Consider the following 17233-nt stretch of genomic DNA (forward strand, 5'->3'; position numbering starts at 1 on the left):
GACGCATAAAAAAACAAACACCTTCAATGTCTTTGTGATTCGGTTTAAAACCAAAACTATCAAAATATTCAATATTCCCCTGACCATCATAATACACACCAACCCAATGAGACCCAACCTTATGTGCTGGGTCTGTGTTTATGACGTAAGACGAGGGGTGAAGTAAATTTATCTCAGAAGGAAGTTGGTCTCTGGTGTAAACACCCATAAACGGCCGTCTTGCCACGGGGTGTCTTAACTCATTCGAGGCGCAGCTAAATTTCCCCTGTGTTCCCTGCCAACGCGCGATTTAGAGCCATTTTGAAAAAAATATTAAAAATCAACAACACAAGATAACCTTACATACCTTATGTTTTTGCAAAGTTTGAAACTTACTCTTTTAGAAAATATATGAAACATTTGAAAGTACATACCTTTTGTTGTCTTCATATCCACGCAAAATATCCAATTTGAAGCAAAACAAAAAAACTTTCTACGTCATGGGTTCATCATACACAATGTCATGATCGACACTTGCATTGCCCGAATCATCACCCAAATGATCGTCCATTGGCACAAAATCGTCACCAGAATCTAAAATATCATCTCCACTATCATCATCACTGAGGTCAAGATCAGAACCGTACTGAATAACACGTTCTAGCACTCTTTTCAAGTTACTACGTCTCAGCAGAACGATCCGCCATCTTGGAAAAGTCAAAACACGTGGGTCGCACACCGTCAACAAAATTTTTATTAATCCCAACAATTTAAGGGAAGGAACTGTTTACAGTGAATGGTACCACTGTAGACAGATAGAAGTTCATTGCAGGGGTTGTTTCCCTTGGTCAGCAGGACCGTTTACACCGTTAAAAATTCGTGATATCCGTCGGAACTCAAGTGCCGGCACGCAGCCAACGCTAAACACAGATGTCGGAATTCCAGTTCCGACGCGCCTCGAATGAGTTAACAGTAGGCGAGAGATCTCTAGTCCATTCATGATGTAAAATCAGTGATACCCTACCTACTCCGATCATTTTCTAGCAACGAGGCCATTTCTGCATACACAATAACGTGAACAGGCTCTACCAGGGGTGCACTAAACTTTTAGTTCCAGACGCAAACTCCCACAGTAGTATTCATAGACAAATCTGTTACCGACGTCACCAACACCCACTCCTGTTCCTGCGGTCAAACTAAAGAAACTTCCCACATACTGTCTGTTTTCAAAAGTCTGGTGTTAGTGGTTTTGCAGGGGCTTGTTTTCCAGCAACATAGAGGCAGAGAAAATTCAAGTTGTGGGTTTTAAAAGTTGAATGGTTTTTTTTGTGTAGCTACCGTTAAACGCAGCGCTCTCTACTAGTCCTACTACAACGCGTGTTGGTGGCTGCCTGAGAAACAAATTGTATAAAACAGCACTATGGTTTCCACGCGGGATCCCGTAAGATTTCATAACTACTCATTTTAGAGGGTATTTGGCTGTGGACCTCTCCAGGGCTTTTGCGTGAACAAGTCTTACAGCTGGATTTAGTTTTGTTTTTCTGACAAACAAAGAGGCGTGTGTAACCACCGTTAGGTAAGCAGGGTTAATCCGTGGCTCATCACATTAAAATTTTGTCAATACGATACATTTCTTTCTCTCCTACGCTTTGTAGTTCTTCTTTGTAAAAAAAAACTACCTTGTAGTTATTCTGCGTTAGCGTCTTTCAGCTTATCGGTCACTGGAGTTGTTTTCAACACACTGCTAACTGTAAATAATTCTTCTGTTCACGCAGGTAAATAACCTTTTTTAAAGAGTCGCCGTGTTTTACTTAGTCTCACACGATCATCAACCTGTAGCCTACCTTTGGGTGTTTTTCTTTGGGGGTTGTCCGTACAAAACTTACCAAACTGTTTCTTTGTTAGCGAGGCAAACTTTAATAGGTGTTGGTTTTATACTTCTGTGAAACGAATGGTTATACACGTGTACCAGGTGTTGTAATTCTTCTACAAATCTTACACGATTAGTGTGTGTAAAAAAGCGCCACATTTTCTCTTTTAAGAGGAACCCTTGTTCTGATTTCCCCCTGATCTGTTCCATGACTGACTTGTCTTTCTTTCATGCATCAGTCAATAACCACTCTGTTTTTCAACGACCACACCTGATCAACTCAAACCAGGACTTTCTTTCTTTTCTCGGTGAAATCAGTGACCATGACATTCTAGAACAAGTTAGACTCGAACGCCCAAACTCTCGGTATTCTGTTCACACCATCATGTCTTCCAGTTTCTATGTCACGCCTTTGTCTGACTTTCCTATCGGATGAGTCTGCGGTAGTCTACCTAACTACATCACAAACACACAGTTCTTGCACAAGTTACAAAAAGACGAGCATCATCATTTTCCTTATACTGACGGTCTGTGTCTCTTTCGCTGTCTTGCTTTGCACAAAGGACCCTTGCCTCATTCTTTGCAAAAACCCACAAAAACCTTGTTCAAACAGTGGACCGGACATTCCCACCAGTTTGTCAAATTAAACAGAGACACACCTACTACAATATAAATTAGAAAAATCTGATCAACAAAACCAAAAAAAACCAAAAAAAAAACAAAAAAAATGTTTTACAAAAATACAATCTTACTACGAGGGGCGCGATAACCAAAAACACACCACAAGCAAGAGAATCTCTTGGTATCAGTAGTTGTCTCTTCTAATACGTTAGTAGCAACAGTTGTATCTTCAGCAGACAAGGCGTCCTCAGCCATAACTACTCTGAATACTGTCTAAGACTATCAGCTGAGATCCATGTGTCAAATGACGTTGGGTTTTGTGAACAAGAAACAATTAACAATTAAGTGGCTCTATCCCATTTCCCCCCCATTCCCTGTCGCGATATAACCTTGAACGTTTGAAAACGACGTTAAACACCAAATAAAGAAAGAAAGAAAATGACGTTGGGTACCCAAACCAATGCACTAAATACTCTTTTTTTCCTCCCTTACCAAGTCGTTCTTTTAGTACTTTGTCAATACGATACATTTCTTTCTCTCCTACTTTTTGTAGTTCTTCTTTGTAAAAAAACAAACTACCTTGTAGTTCTTCTGCGTGAGCGTCTTTCAGCTTATAGGTCACTGGAGTTGTTTTCAACACATTGCTAACTGTAAATAATTCTTCTGTTCACGCAGGTAAATAATCTTTTTTAAAGAGTCGTCGTGTTTTACTTAGTCTCACACGATCACCAACCTGTAGCCTACCTTTGGGTGTTTTCATTGGGGGGTTGTTCGTACAAAACTTACGTTTGTTCTGTTTCTTTGTTAGCGAGACAAACTTTAACAGGTGCTGTTTTTATACTTCTGTGAAACGAATGGTTATACGCGTGTACCAGGTGTTGTAATTCTTCTATATATCTTACACGATTAGTGTGTGTAAAAAAAGCACCACATTTTCTCTTTTAAGAGGAACCCTTGTTCTGATTTCCCTGATTGGTACGAGTCGCTTCTTGATCTGTTCCATGAGCAAAACAAAACGCTTCAAAATCAATTTTTCTCACTCCTTTCTTCTCAAAAACAAAGAGTCGGGTGACTTGTCTTTCTTTCATGCCTCAGTCAATAACCACTCTGTCTTACAACGACCACGCCTGAGTTGTCAAAGCAGGACTTTCTTTCTTTTCTCGGTGAAATCAGTGACCAAATGAACAACCAACAAGTTCTAACATGTTTAGGTCTTGCGTCTCTGTGGTGCAATACTCGGGGGTAAGCACCCAGAAGAACTTTTTTTTTTATACCCGCATCACACCTGTGTCTTACTACGCGATTCTATTTTTAGATGCTGACCAATCAACATGGTCTAACATGTAAGGTCTTGCGTCTCTGTGGTGCAATACTCAGGTGTAAACACCAGAAGAACTTTTTTTTTATACCCCCTTTTTGACCGCATCACACTAGTGTCTAACTACGCGTTTCTATTTTTAGGTGCTGATCAATCAATATGTTCTAACATGTAAGGTCTTGCATCTCTGTGGTGCAATACTCAGGTGTGAACAGTCTCTAACCTAACATTAGGTATGACTGACTGTAGAACAGTTCGTGTTCGATGTAAATGTACCTTATAACACCCACATAAACCATTAGACAGCACAAACAACCAACAATAGGACATTCACAACATCATGTCTTCCAGTTTTTATGTCACGCCTTTGTCTGACTTTCCTATCGAACAGAGGGAAAAAAGAAGATCCCTAAAAGACCTCCTTTCAAGTTTGTTGTTAAACGTAACAATCAATATATGTGTCTTTGTACAGACAAACTTCGGTTTCTCGACATCAACAATTTTCTTGCGCCAGGTTTTAGTTATTCCAAGTACCTCTAGGCGTTCGGTGTCGAAGAGCAAAAGGGTTTTTTCTGCTATGAATACGTCACTAGTCTAAGTACACTAGACGAAAGAGAACTCCCACCCCATGCAGCTTTTTTTAGTAAGCTCAAAAACTCAAATATTTCTGATACAGAGTACGCTTTTTGTCAGCGTGTGTGGACTGAAAACAAAATGACGACTTTGAAGGCTTTTTTTGGTGTGGTACAACAACCTAGACACAGGGCCGTTTCTGGTTGCTTTGCAGCATCAGATTAGTATGTACGCTAGTCTGCGAGTTGATTTGCTGAAAGACGGTATTATTTCTGTCCCCCGGTGTGACACTGAAGTGTCTGTTTGACACGTTGTCTTCAGATACCTACTTTTCACTTTTTAACAAAAAACAAAAAGACGTTCAAGCACTTTTGCGAAAGAACATTGTCGAGGGTCCGTCTATTGTCTTTCACAGATACCACGAAAAAGACAAAACACACATTCGTGGTAATCAGGACAAACCGGTACAGGCTGTTCAGGGATTTGATGCAAATGCGCTGTATTTAGCTGCACTCATGCAAGACATGCCCACAGAGCACCCTGTCATTCGTAGAAAAGAAAACGCTTTTAAAGCGGAAAAAAAAAAAAAAAAAAAAAAACAGATCCCTACGGTCAGCTAGCTCGGGAATGGTTGGAGTGGGTTATGGATTCAATCGGGTTGATATAGTGTGATATTTATGTACCTGATCATCTAAAAGAACATTTCAGTGAAATGCAGCCTATTTTCAAAAATGAGTCTGTCAGCTGAGAACAGATCGGAGATTTTATGAAAGACTACGCTGAAAAAACACAAGCTTTTATCCCAACCACGCCGTACACTTGTAGGGAGTTACCACGGTGAACAAATTCTGCTAGCTACACCCCTCTTGTTTTGGTACGTGCAACACGGGTTGATTGTTAAAACATCACGCTGATCGTAGAGTATCAACCCAAAACCTGTTTCCGTCAGTTTGGTGACAGCGTTTCAAACGCAAGACGAGCAGGAGACCAAGACTCATCAAAAACTATCTTAGCTGAAACTTTCAAACTGCTCGGTAACTCAGTCTACGGGAAAACCTTAACTAACGTGGCCAACCATCGTGATATTCATTACGTTTTGTCTGATAAGGCCTCAAAACTGATCAACAATGGTCGTTTTCAAAAACTAACAGAAGTAACAGATTCTGTCACTGAAGTAGAGATGGTTAAAAAAAATCAACTGGTCACTCCCCTCTCAGATTGGTTACTTTGTTTACCAGTACCCTAAACTACGCATGTTGGAGTTTCATTTTGATTTTCTAGATAAGTTTGTGTCCAGAGCCGACTACCAGCTTTTGGAAATGGATACAGATTCTCTATACATGGCGCTTAGCGCTTCAACGTTAGAAGAGGTGGTTCGTCCTGAACTGCGAGAGCAGTTTTACCAAGTGTATAACCAATGGTTCCCCGCACAAGCCTGTGACCAACCAACATGTTCTAGCATGTGAGGTCTTGTGTCTCTGTGGACAACCAATACTCAGACGTGATCAGTCTCTAACCTAACATTATGTATGACTGACTGTAGAACAACTCGTGTTCGGTGTAAAATGTACTTGCGATGTTTATAACACCTACATAAAACCAACAGGTAGCTATCTGAGTCTAGTTGTTAAAGCTTTTTATATTTTTGTAAATCAGCTCTCATCTCTCCCGCCTCACCAGTCGAGCTAACTCCTCCACCCACCCCACACCATTTGTCTAGCACTAATCTAAGCATTAAACCCTAATCAACCCTCGGGGTAGGCAAACCACCTCCTATTAAACTTCTCTAACTGCTGGCCACCTCTGGTGGTTTTATCGGCGAGGGGGCTCCGCAAAGAGTAGTGGTACCATTTTTATCGCCTTATCCTGACACCTCTGATAGTTATTAGCGTCATAAAAGAGAGTGCTCCGCGAAGCGCGGATAGTAATCCTGTCATTACCCCAGCTGGAGTGGTCATTAGTACCGAGCACCCTGTCTGTACAGGCACATGAAATCACATGACAAAATATAAAACGCAATAAACCGTTTATGCGCAATATCTCCTTATCACTACTTAAACACAGGCACCTTAACCTATAACCTTCTATCAAAATACGGCTGCGCGGCTGCGCGCTGCGCCGAGGGGTGAGGCATACCTCTCCCTACTACTATTATGTTTCAGTTTTTTTTTTATGTGTATGAGTGTGCTTTTCAACAAATTTGTGCTTTTTACACACACAAAAAGTATGAACCGAAATGAGTACTATTGTTTTATTGTCGCATTCAAAATATTTCAAAAAGTTGATCTTGTGTCGTTTCTGTGGAAATCGTGTGTTTATGATAACCAAACCAAACTGTTGGAACTCGAAGACAAATTCCAGGCCATCTTAGATACCAGGCCAATAACACGTGTCGAATGGTCGATCTGTGAGCATCGGTGAATTTGCCACGGATTTTCAAATGACGAGATGCATAAACGAGCGAGGAAAGGTAAAGCAGGGAATATTCAGCTTCAACTCCAAACAGCAACAACGTTCAGTGTTGTCTGTTGAGGCAAGAAGAAAAGCGCAAGTAAGTGACAACAACAAAGAGCAACCCACCACAACCCCCCCCCCCCCCAATAAAAACAAAGAACAAAGCCATTTAAAAAAAAAAAAAAAACCAACCCTTTAGAACCTTACTGTTTGTGGTAATAATAAACACATCTGGACTGGGTGGCCGAGTGGTAACGCACTTGCGCTCAGAAGCGAGAGGTTGCGTGTTCGACCCTGGGTCAGGCCGCAATTTTCTCCACCCTTTCCTAACCTAGGTGGTGGGTTCAAGTGCTAGTCTTTCGGATGAGACGAAAAACCGAGGTTCCTTCGTGTACACTACATTGGGGTGTGCACGTTAAAGATCCCACGATTGACAAAAGGGTCTTTCCTGGCAAAATTGTATAGACATAGATAAAAATGTCCATCAAATACCCGTTTGACTTGGAATAAAGGCCGTGAAAGGTGAATGCTCGCCTAATAGGCTACTGAGCTTTACTGGCCGATGTGAATGCGTTATATATTGTGTGTAAAAATGTCTGTTTGTCTGTCTGTCTGTAAAAAATTCCATTTCAAACGGCAGAAATTAATATGTAAGCGCCAAGGGCTATATCTAGATTAGGCGCATAAAAATGATCACAATAATAATAATAATAATCATGCAACCCACCTCGTTTACTTTTTGTCTGGGATGATCCTTAACAACAGTGTCGTTGACATAGTTTTCCTTCATATAATGATTAGAAGTCACATGAAGGTCACATGTGTGTGCAACTTGTTATTCTGCACACGTGCATTTACCTGTCGTTTGATGCGCACCCCACAGCGGATTAACATCTTGCAAGACTGATATCTTGTTTCGTTTTAACGACCCCGATCTGTTTTCATTCCCTTGTCGACGGAAGTGTCGTACGAAAATGCTTTCTTCGTCGTACAATAAAAACTGGAGTCCTGAGTCTGGATTTAAGACCAGTTAATTGCATGGAGCCGAAGATGGTAACTGCATATCGAATACTCTATGCATAGAGATTCTAGTGACATTTTTGGAAAACTCTTATGCAAAATCTCGATTTAAACTTGATCTACGCTTTGCGTGGATTTGAAAACTTGGAGCAGTAAGTCCAGTTAAAACTTAAATCTTGAGTCTTGATCAAGTTAAGGCCGGTTAATTATATCGGAGGTTTACGTTTTAGATATATACAACCCTCAGTCCCCACAAATAGCCATATCGGTTGAAGGAACGTAAACAAAAAATTAAATTAAAAGAATAGCCAACCAGCTAGTTCCCACCCAAACCGACCCCAGCTGACCCCCAAAGGTATGACAAGGGCAATGTGTCGGTGACTAAGCAACACGTGCAGTTTGTAGCGTCTGCACGCCCATTTATCAGGACAGGAGAGAGATTAAAACATTATCATTCTCACTGCGGGGCAACGCGGGCCTTCCACACTGGATTAACAGCGGGAAGAGTGGCGATAATATACTCGCTGCGGCTGCAAAAAATAGTTTAAGCTACCGTCGGCATAAGTGATCTCCTCCTCCTCCTTCTCTACCTCCTCCTCCTCTACGTCCTCCTCCTCTACCTCCTCATCCCACTCTACGTCCCCCTCCTCTACCTCCTCAACCCCCTCTACCTCCTCCTCCTCTATGTCCTCCTCCTCTACCTCCTCATCCCACTCTACGTCCCCCTCCTCTACCTCCTCAACCCCCTCTACCTCCTCCTCCTCTATGTCCTCCTCCTCTACCTCCTCCTCCTCTACGTCCTCCTCCTCTACCTCCTCCTCCCACTCTACCACCTCCTCCTCCTCCTCCTCCTCCTCCCTGTGTCGATGGAGGAAAGACGCCATTGTGTTCATTTCATATGCTGCACTCCAAAACGGATATTCTATGTTTGATGTTAAGTTTAAGTGTAACGAATACGCTGTAAAGGAATTAATGCACAATCACTTTTTGTCTCGAACAGAAAAGGTATAAGAATGTGATTATTTGCGCTGTATTTGACAAAACATGCTTTAATTCACTCGCGTTCTGTTTGCTATGCCTAGCTTAGGAAAAACTTGGTGGTTACTCTCGCCTTTGTTGTCTGCCAAAACACAAAGATGTTGAAATCACAACACTTAAACATCTTTGTGAGAAACTGCAACCTTCAGATTCATATACACATTTCAAGTTTGAGCTTCAATGCAACGAATTGTTTTGTCGGTAAGAGAATGAGCTCTTTCAGGCTTCATTGAAAGCAACGGGAGTGTTGTAAACACGGTGAAAAAAAATCAATTTTATTTTGGGAGAAAATGGCAACACCATGAAACACTAATGTCGTGCTTGTCCCGATCAATGACAATAAGTGCAAAAAAGCAATTAAGCGATTCGACAATGTAGCAGTAATAAAATGTAAAATTAGACAATCGAGCAATTGGACAAAGGAGCAGTACAGTACAGGGAGGCAAATCAAGCCACTACTTAACGCAGGGACAGTCCCTGGGGAAAGCAAGCAGTTAGACAATGGTGCAATGCTCAAATGTACAAATAGGCAATTAAGCAATCAGTCAAAGGTCAGTAGCCTAATTAAATATGTAAACAAACAAATAACCACCAAAAATAATCAAGCAATCGTAAAACCAGCTGCACACTCATCAAATGTGCATAAAATTAAACTGTCAGGCAATAATACTCAATAGAGGAGTAATCAAATGTACAAAGAAGCAATCAAACAATTACACAAAGTAGCAGTAATCACATATCATTACTGTTTAACTTCATGGCCACTCCTATATTTTTCGTACTTGTGTAGCACGGCTCCATTATCCTCTCACTTCAGTGGAATGAACAGGCAACTCAAAGGGAGGATTTGTCTCTGCTTGCTTCAATAACGTTTTTAGTGCTCAGGTGCATTACACTACGTACTTGAAAGACGGGTTTAGATTTTTAAAAAACAAAACAAACAAAGACATGCAACACAATTCTGGCCTTAATCCTCAGCGGATTCGGATTCCGTAAATCCCCACGAACAACATTATTTCACGATTCTAACCGTTGCTTGTAGCCCTTTCAACCATCTCCGCGATCAATTTACGGGTAGCTTTCAACGGGTGGGTGATGAATGATACAGGTGCCAGAGGAAATGGATACCCGGTCATGAAAAAAGCCATGGCTGACGCCTCTGGCGTAACATGATTCCCTCCCCTGCGTTGTCATTGCAGAGTGGCTTCCCTTGGCAGTGTGTGCCAACAGATCAACGTGTCATAGGCCAGCCGATCCGAAGTGAAATGGATACTACACAGATTGCAGTGGCGGTTGTGGCGAAATGGGACGGAGTATTAGGTGAATGATTGCTTTGCATGCAGAATTAAAGTCGGCATTTCCTTCAATGGGTCAGTCCTCCATCTTTCTTCTTTGGTGATTACAATAACAATAACAATAACAATAACAATAACAACACTTTATTGTCCATTAAAATATTACATAAAAATGGAACATTTTCTTCGGCATGCCCTGCAGAGCAACTTAAAATGAAGGAAACCGATTCAAGTTAGTGCAAAGACACTACCGCAGTGATTATGAAAACCATAACCAAGAGAAGCAGATGCGGCAGAACAACAACGAGATCTACGAAACAAAGGGACGTAAGTGATCTCAATATAGGCACCATCAGTAAGTGAGAGGTATGTGTAAACCATGGAACCTGTCGCCAGGGCCGAGGGGCACGAAGAGAAAATGTGACCCTCCACCACGAAATGAGTCGCATGTCACCTCGCGCGGTTCTGCGCTAGACTTAACTAAGTCCGGGGAGTGTCTGGTAACAGTGTGAGGGTCACCTTAGTCACAGGCTTATAACTCTCAGTTTTCTCTCATTTCTAAAACGGTTTTCACCACTGGATAGAGCATAAAAAACTCTTTAGGAAAATGTAAAAATATGAAAATCATGCAAAGGTGACATGCGACTCATTCCGTGGTGGAGGGTCACAAATGGGTGACAACCGCGGGGTCTGATTCGTTGAAATTTACAACAAATCTCGATTTCAACCAATCCATCACCGCGGCTGAGTCCCACCCAATCAGTACATTTCTCTTGCACCTCGGCCGTGGTACCTGAGTTAGTATTGAGCATTACAATTAACACACGCCTTTCATCGTCATCATACATTTGTTTGTGATTTTGATCGGTGGACCACCTCAACTTTGTCATCAAAGAGTTGCATGGAAAAAGCTATTATTTGTGTTTGCTTCTTTTGTTACCAATCGTAAGAACAATTCTCTCAGCTCATTCTGATGACATTCTGTAAAAACGACGGATATTCTTTCGGTTAATGTGTAACAAAACACACCCCCCCCCCCACACACACACACACTCTGAAAAACTACAGCGGTGATTTACAAGGTCACAACCGTACTACGATGTACATTGTTACACACTACCACAACCAGCCACAAGGACGGACGGAAGAAAGGGCCAGCTAGGCAGACAGACAAACACAAGCAAAATACACCGACAGACAGAGGCATACCACACATCCACATATACACACACACACACACGCGCGCGCACGCACACACGCGTGCACGCACACACACACTCACACACACACACACATACACACATCCACGCTGCCAAACACAACGTCGTAGTTCGCTTCGACTAGCAATTCGCTTTGTGGTAGAGAACGCAAAATGTTGGCTGAATCATACACGGGAGCTTCACACGTTTACCCGTCACCTGAAACCAAATGCACAAGACCTCAAAAACACCTGGCCATGCACCCCACATTAATCATGGCTCTACCCGTGACAGAGTTTGCAAGCACACCTTGTCACGCAAGTTTTATACACTTAATAAGTACACTCTAGTTCAGTCAAACAGAGTGTATGTTCTTGTCTCTTTTCTGTAATTTATTTTTTATTCTCCTCTTCAGTTACTTTCATTTTCTATTTTATAATATGTTGGTGTATTGTCGAGAAATGTCACACCTCATTGCGAGTATGATACAGGTGCAGTCCACACAATTAAAGCAGGATAAGATTTACATGCTTTGAGATATATCATTATTTTGTGAGATGGTATTGCAATGCTGAGTTGACGTTGAAGGGATTCAGAATATTATGTAACAAGGTCTAATGTTTCTACGTGTCTCTGGTTGGTTCTCTCCTCGTCTTTGTTGGAGTGTCAGTGTGTCAGCGTGCTTTGGTTTTGACAAGGCGTCCCACTTCAGCATAAGAGTACAGTGTGTGTGTGTGTGTGTGTGTGTGTATGTGTGTGTGCTTGTGAGTGTGTGTGTATGTGTGTGTGTATGTGTGCTTGTGTGTATGTGTGTGTGTGTGTGTACATGTGTGTGTGTGTGTGTATGTGTGTGTCAGTGTGTGTGTTAGAGACCTTCTTTTTTATGTAAACGACACTGTTAACTATCTATGTCAACAGCATGATTTGTTTTGTCCTGTTCATAGTTCACTGTGTCCGCTGCTTTAATTTGGTAAATGACACCGATTTCAATTACACCCGTGAAATTAAAGGCACACCAATTCCATGCAAACTGTTCGCCTCACAGTCTCAGATCTGGCCTGGACACAAACCAAACAACAACACCCTGACTTCTTTCTATGGTGAGTTAGATTTTTGGGATAACTTAAATCCTCAATTTTTGTCATAGTACACACAGATGACCCAGGCTGACCAAGTGGAGGGAAGGTCTTATCGCATGTAAATACCTGGCCAGATCTGATACATGGTGAGACAAACTGTGTGTACTGCAGGGGCGGATTAGGGGGGGGGGGTTACAGGGGTTCCGGACCCCCCCCTCCCCCCGGCTGTCAAAAAAAACCCACCCAGATTTAATACTAACTTTAAAAGAAATAATGAGTGGCTGCTGACACCAGTTGATCATATTTAAAATCAAGGATAAGCCATAAATTGTTCATAAAATAGTTAAAACTCTTTAGCTTCAGGGGGGCTTCGTCCCCCAGACCCCCCAACGGGGCCTTGCCCCTGTACCCCACAAGGGGTCTTGCCCTGGACCCCAGGTTGTAACCCCCCCCTCCCCCTCTGGCTTAACTGCTCCGCCCCTGCACTGGAAGGACTTTATTTCAGCAAAAGACACCCACTTCTTGCACACAGCCTCCTGGTCGTTGATTCTTTGTATGATTGCATTAAAGTAGAAGGATTCTCCTTTTGCATGCAAAAGCAAATCTGTGATATTTTATGGATAGTTTACACCAGACAGAAATGACCCACTGCATTCACATAAACATGAATATTATTATCTGAATAACACTTGTAATGGCATTAGCTCCATTTGGACCCGCAAGATAACATTTAAGTTGGCGGCTTGTTTTCAGTTCCGTGCCTATCTCTTAGCTCACATGTTTGATTAAAATATTTGTAATAATGATGTCTCTTTAACATGCCCTCCCACACCTCACCAAAAACTCAGCTATGTCCAAAACCAAGGAAAGGGATACGCTGTTACACTCACTCCATTGTTACAGTGTAACACTTGTGCGTGTGTCTCTTGTAGCAAACTATGAGTCAGAATTTGACATAAAAACAGCTAAGGGGATAAAATGTATAGGGGAAAAAATACAAGTAGAATAAGGACCTTTTCATTTATGTTTCCTTCTCTTCAAACCGTGCAAAACAATACACCCGACGAGACCACCCACTGAGCAATAAAGGTGTGCGTACGCAGTGTTGTAATATTAGATTGCATTGCATCAGAAGAGAAAACATTATAGGCATAGAAACTAGCAAAAGCGAAGAAACTTGTTTATTTCAGTCCAAAGCAGCCGCTTAAGTCGAAAAGAAGGTAAATCGAATAATAGTTTACTTATTTTCCGAAAGTATGCAGTAAATTCATCACAATACACAGAGTAACGTCATATTAGATGACGCCTTTCGTTTTGGAATAACAATCCACGGAGACTGAAATATTTAACCACTCAAAAGGAGAGTAGGATCAAATACCACGTCTTGAGACTTAAGTATTTTTTTTACTTGTTCAGGGCCGAGGTGCACGATCAAAAGTGGGTGCCACCCAAACGGGAGAGAACAAACCATGGGGTCTGATTGGTTGAAATCACAACAAACCTCAATTTCAACCTCAATTTGCCCCTCTCGATTGTCAGTAGTTATCTGAGCCAAATCGAAATTAAACCTTAAATCTGAATTGTCTTTGAAGCTAAATTTGGCTCCGTTATTCCCGTGTTCACCCTGCCACTGGATCGTTCAAAGCTTCTTTTTGATACAATAGTTGAACTACTCACATGATAATAATTTTGCACGAGTATTGTGCAGACAAAACTGCCCGAGAACACCCCCCCCCCCCAAAAAAAAAAAAAAAAAAAAAAAAAAAAAAACCCAATGCTGGATGACTCTGATACATTTGAACACTAATCTAACCTTATGAGCATGCAAACTTGCAGTCACGCGAATATTGTCGCCGGACATCGTGTGCGACCACTTTTCTTTTGTAAAGACAGTCCGTCATTATGTGAAATTCTTGTCTCCCTAATCCCGTCTCTCTTTTATCTGTCAACTACAATTTCATGCTCCGCTTGTGACGGGAGTTTCGCAGACGGCGCAACAACCCACCACAACAAAGGGGAAGGGAAACAAGACGTGATTATTTTGGTTATTCGACTGAAAGAAGGATGCGATGAGGCGCCGTTTTGTTAGGAGCAGACTCGTCAAATTGTGGGTTTCATAAAAAGACAATAAGAGAGAGAGAGAGAGAGAGAGAGAGAGAGAGAGAGAGAGAGAGAGAGAGAGAGAGACACACACAGACACAGACAGACAGACACAGACAGACACAGACAGACAGACAGACAGACAGACAGACAAAGTCCCACACAGAGTCTGATAACCTGCCGTCAGCAAACACTGAAGCGGAACCTGCGACAAAATGTCTTCACTAAATTCACACACGGTTGACTGATAAAAAAAAGTCTATGGAAAACACCAAAAACAAACAAAACATCCACTATAATATAAAATAGAGAGAAACAGACTTCTTCTATTGTTCAGAGAGAAAAAAACCCAGTACAGACGTTTTCAAGGCCCGTAATCAGTGACACATGTCAGTCGCTACCCTTGCTCTACTCCTTTAAAAGAGGCGGCCATTACAGGCTCTAGGTTGCCCGTATGTAGGGAGGTTTGTTACCGATTCGCGTCACTCGTTCGGCACAAAAAATCCTCGTGGCAAGAGGCGGGGTCAGTGAGTGTGATCCCGGGACATTCATGTAGCCTGCAATTAGGCAGCGGATGCCAATAGTAAAATATTTAGTTGACAGGGCAGCCGAGAGGTTACGACTGATCTTCACTGTTGTTGTGCATCGTTGCTGTCGGCGTTCTACAAAAAGGCATCAACAATTAAGCAAACGAAATAGCAACATAGAAAGCTAACAAGCATTCGTCTTTTAATGATTCGCTCCCAAAAAAAGCAATATGCATGCAATGTATTTATAAAGTAAGCTGGGTTTGTTCCTTTTACACTCAATGAGCTTTAACGTACTTTTTTTTTCAGCAAGTAAGTCAGTGGTAGTTATACTACCTTTTGATTGTACAGCCCTTTAAAGGCATATGTACGCGCTCCCGTGTTTACAAAGTGTAGTTTGCCCATAATCGATGTCAAACGCACCATAAGACCATGTAATGACGATATGTCGCCATGCGCGGACCATATACATGCATTACAGCTTGTTTTAGAGTCTCAAAAACTTTGGATGTAAACAAAGACGCGGAGTTATTTCCCTTGCGTCAACGCTACCTCTGTTGGCAAATCTATAAATAGGACGATCCAGATCAAAATTAACATATCTCAACATTGAAGGGGTCCTAGACCACAATATTTTGCAGGGAACTTAATTTATCATGTCTCCAGCTGTTGGTAAAGCAATTAGCGTGTATAGTCATCGAGTACATATGGCTTTAAGCAGGGTTAAACCATGGATACATGCGCTATATGAATATTATTCATTATTATTATTACTCGTATTCGTGGCCCGCTCCAGTTGCTGCAAAGCAGTGTGTACAAATATGCGTTTACATGATATACGTACAATTATAACGATATGGTTTTGCAAAGAGTTCTGACACTTTCCAAACAATTGTAATCAAGCAAATGAATAAGTAAAGAAACCACATATTTTACTTCCAATGTACCCATAAATCTATCCATCCAAAATTGACCGATGCTTGACATGTCAATTCAAGTATGCGAGCTCTCTTCGTCATTAAGTCTTTCCGCAACCTAGCACCTGTAAATCGCTATCAATCTTTTCAGAGTGAGCTGAGATTAGCTTGTCAAAATGCGCCGTTTGAGGAAGCAAGCGAGTAAAAACATTTTATAAAAACCGTGGCAGGGACTCAAAACGCAACTGAACGAATAGTACATCGTAGGGAAAACACACAGTGTTTTAGTCTTTTCCCATGATTATTGATGACCGCAGAAGTTCTCAGCAATTATTGGTACAAGTGAAGGGTCGCCGCGTGCAATGACAGCGTTGACTTAATTGCTTCTGGACCACCGTAATTTGTGCTCCATTTGCTGCAGTCTCCGATCTAATTATGGGAAAGCTTTCCCCATTACCCTTTGGTCCCAAGTGCACCAAATGCGCGTATGCATTTATAGACACGAAACGGTTGATTCTGTGTACTTAAGAGAACTAACAACATACGGTTCGTGTACATCATTAAACACTGATCGTTTGATTCTGTGATCTTGAGAGAACTAACAACAGACGGTTTGTGATTAACTGCACATATTATCAATGTGGAACCTTAGATGATTTGACTACAGAGCAATCGATTTACAGACAGTACAGGGGTTCCCCAAAGTGCGCGTCCCTGCGTCCTATACGCACTAGAAGCCAAATACACGTACCAGAAATTTATGGAGGGGGTCCCAGGACGCACTAAACTTTAAAAGAGCGGGTCCAGGGACGCACTAAATTTCCTTTATCGTGCGTACCGTAGATACTTTTTCAGCCTGCAATCGTCCGCTATTGTACACATTCACTTTGCGTGACCATAATGTTTTATAAGTACACCGGGACTTTTCGGCTTTTGGACCCTTGAGACCCTCTAAAATTCTGCAGTGGCGGTCCATGGACCCTCTACAAATTGAAAGTGGGGGTCCCGGGATCCTCTACGAGGGACGCCCGTGGGGAGCCCTGAGACAGTCCATTATTTCCAACACATTGCTCTCGACTTTAACGGTAATGATACGATGATAGTCAAGGGAGTGAATAATATTTTAGAAGAATTTCGCACTTTTTGTCTAGTGTTGAAAAGTCAAATCTGTGTTGCATTAGCTTGCTTTTTTTCTGTCTTGATTCTGTGCTCCTGTTATGTTTTGTGGTTGTTAATGTTAGCA

The 17233-nt window shown here is 41.8% G+C and overlaps 1 protein-coding gene across 1 annotated transcript in view; it reads right to left on the minus strand.

The window, feature by feature from the left end:
* The window catches only part of LOC138961153 (D(2) dopamine receptor-like), a 28583-nt gene extending 19864 nt beyond the window's left edge, over positions 1-8719 (minus strand). Inside the window, exon 1 of the mRNA XM_070332752.1 lies at positions 8389-8719. Within this exon, the coding sequence (XP_070188853.1) occupies positions 8389-8719 (331 nt within the window). The remainder of the gene's footprint in view (positions 1-8388) is intronic.
* Between the last annotated feature and the right edge of the window lie 8514 nt (positions 8720-17233).

Source organism: Littorina saxatilis, linkage group LG3 (assembly GCF_037325665.1).
Source record: "Littorina saxatilis isolate snail1 linkage group LG3, US_GU_Lsax_2.0, whole genome shotgun sequence".
Taxonomy (NCBI): domain Eukaryota; kingdom Metazoa; phylum Mollusca; class Gastropoda; order Littorinimorpha; family Littorinidae; genus Littorina; species Littorina saxatilis.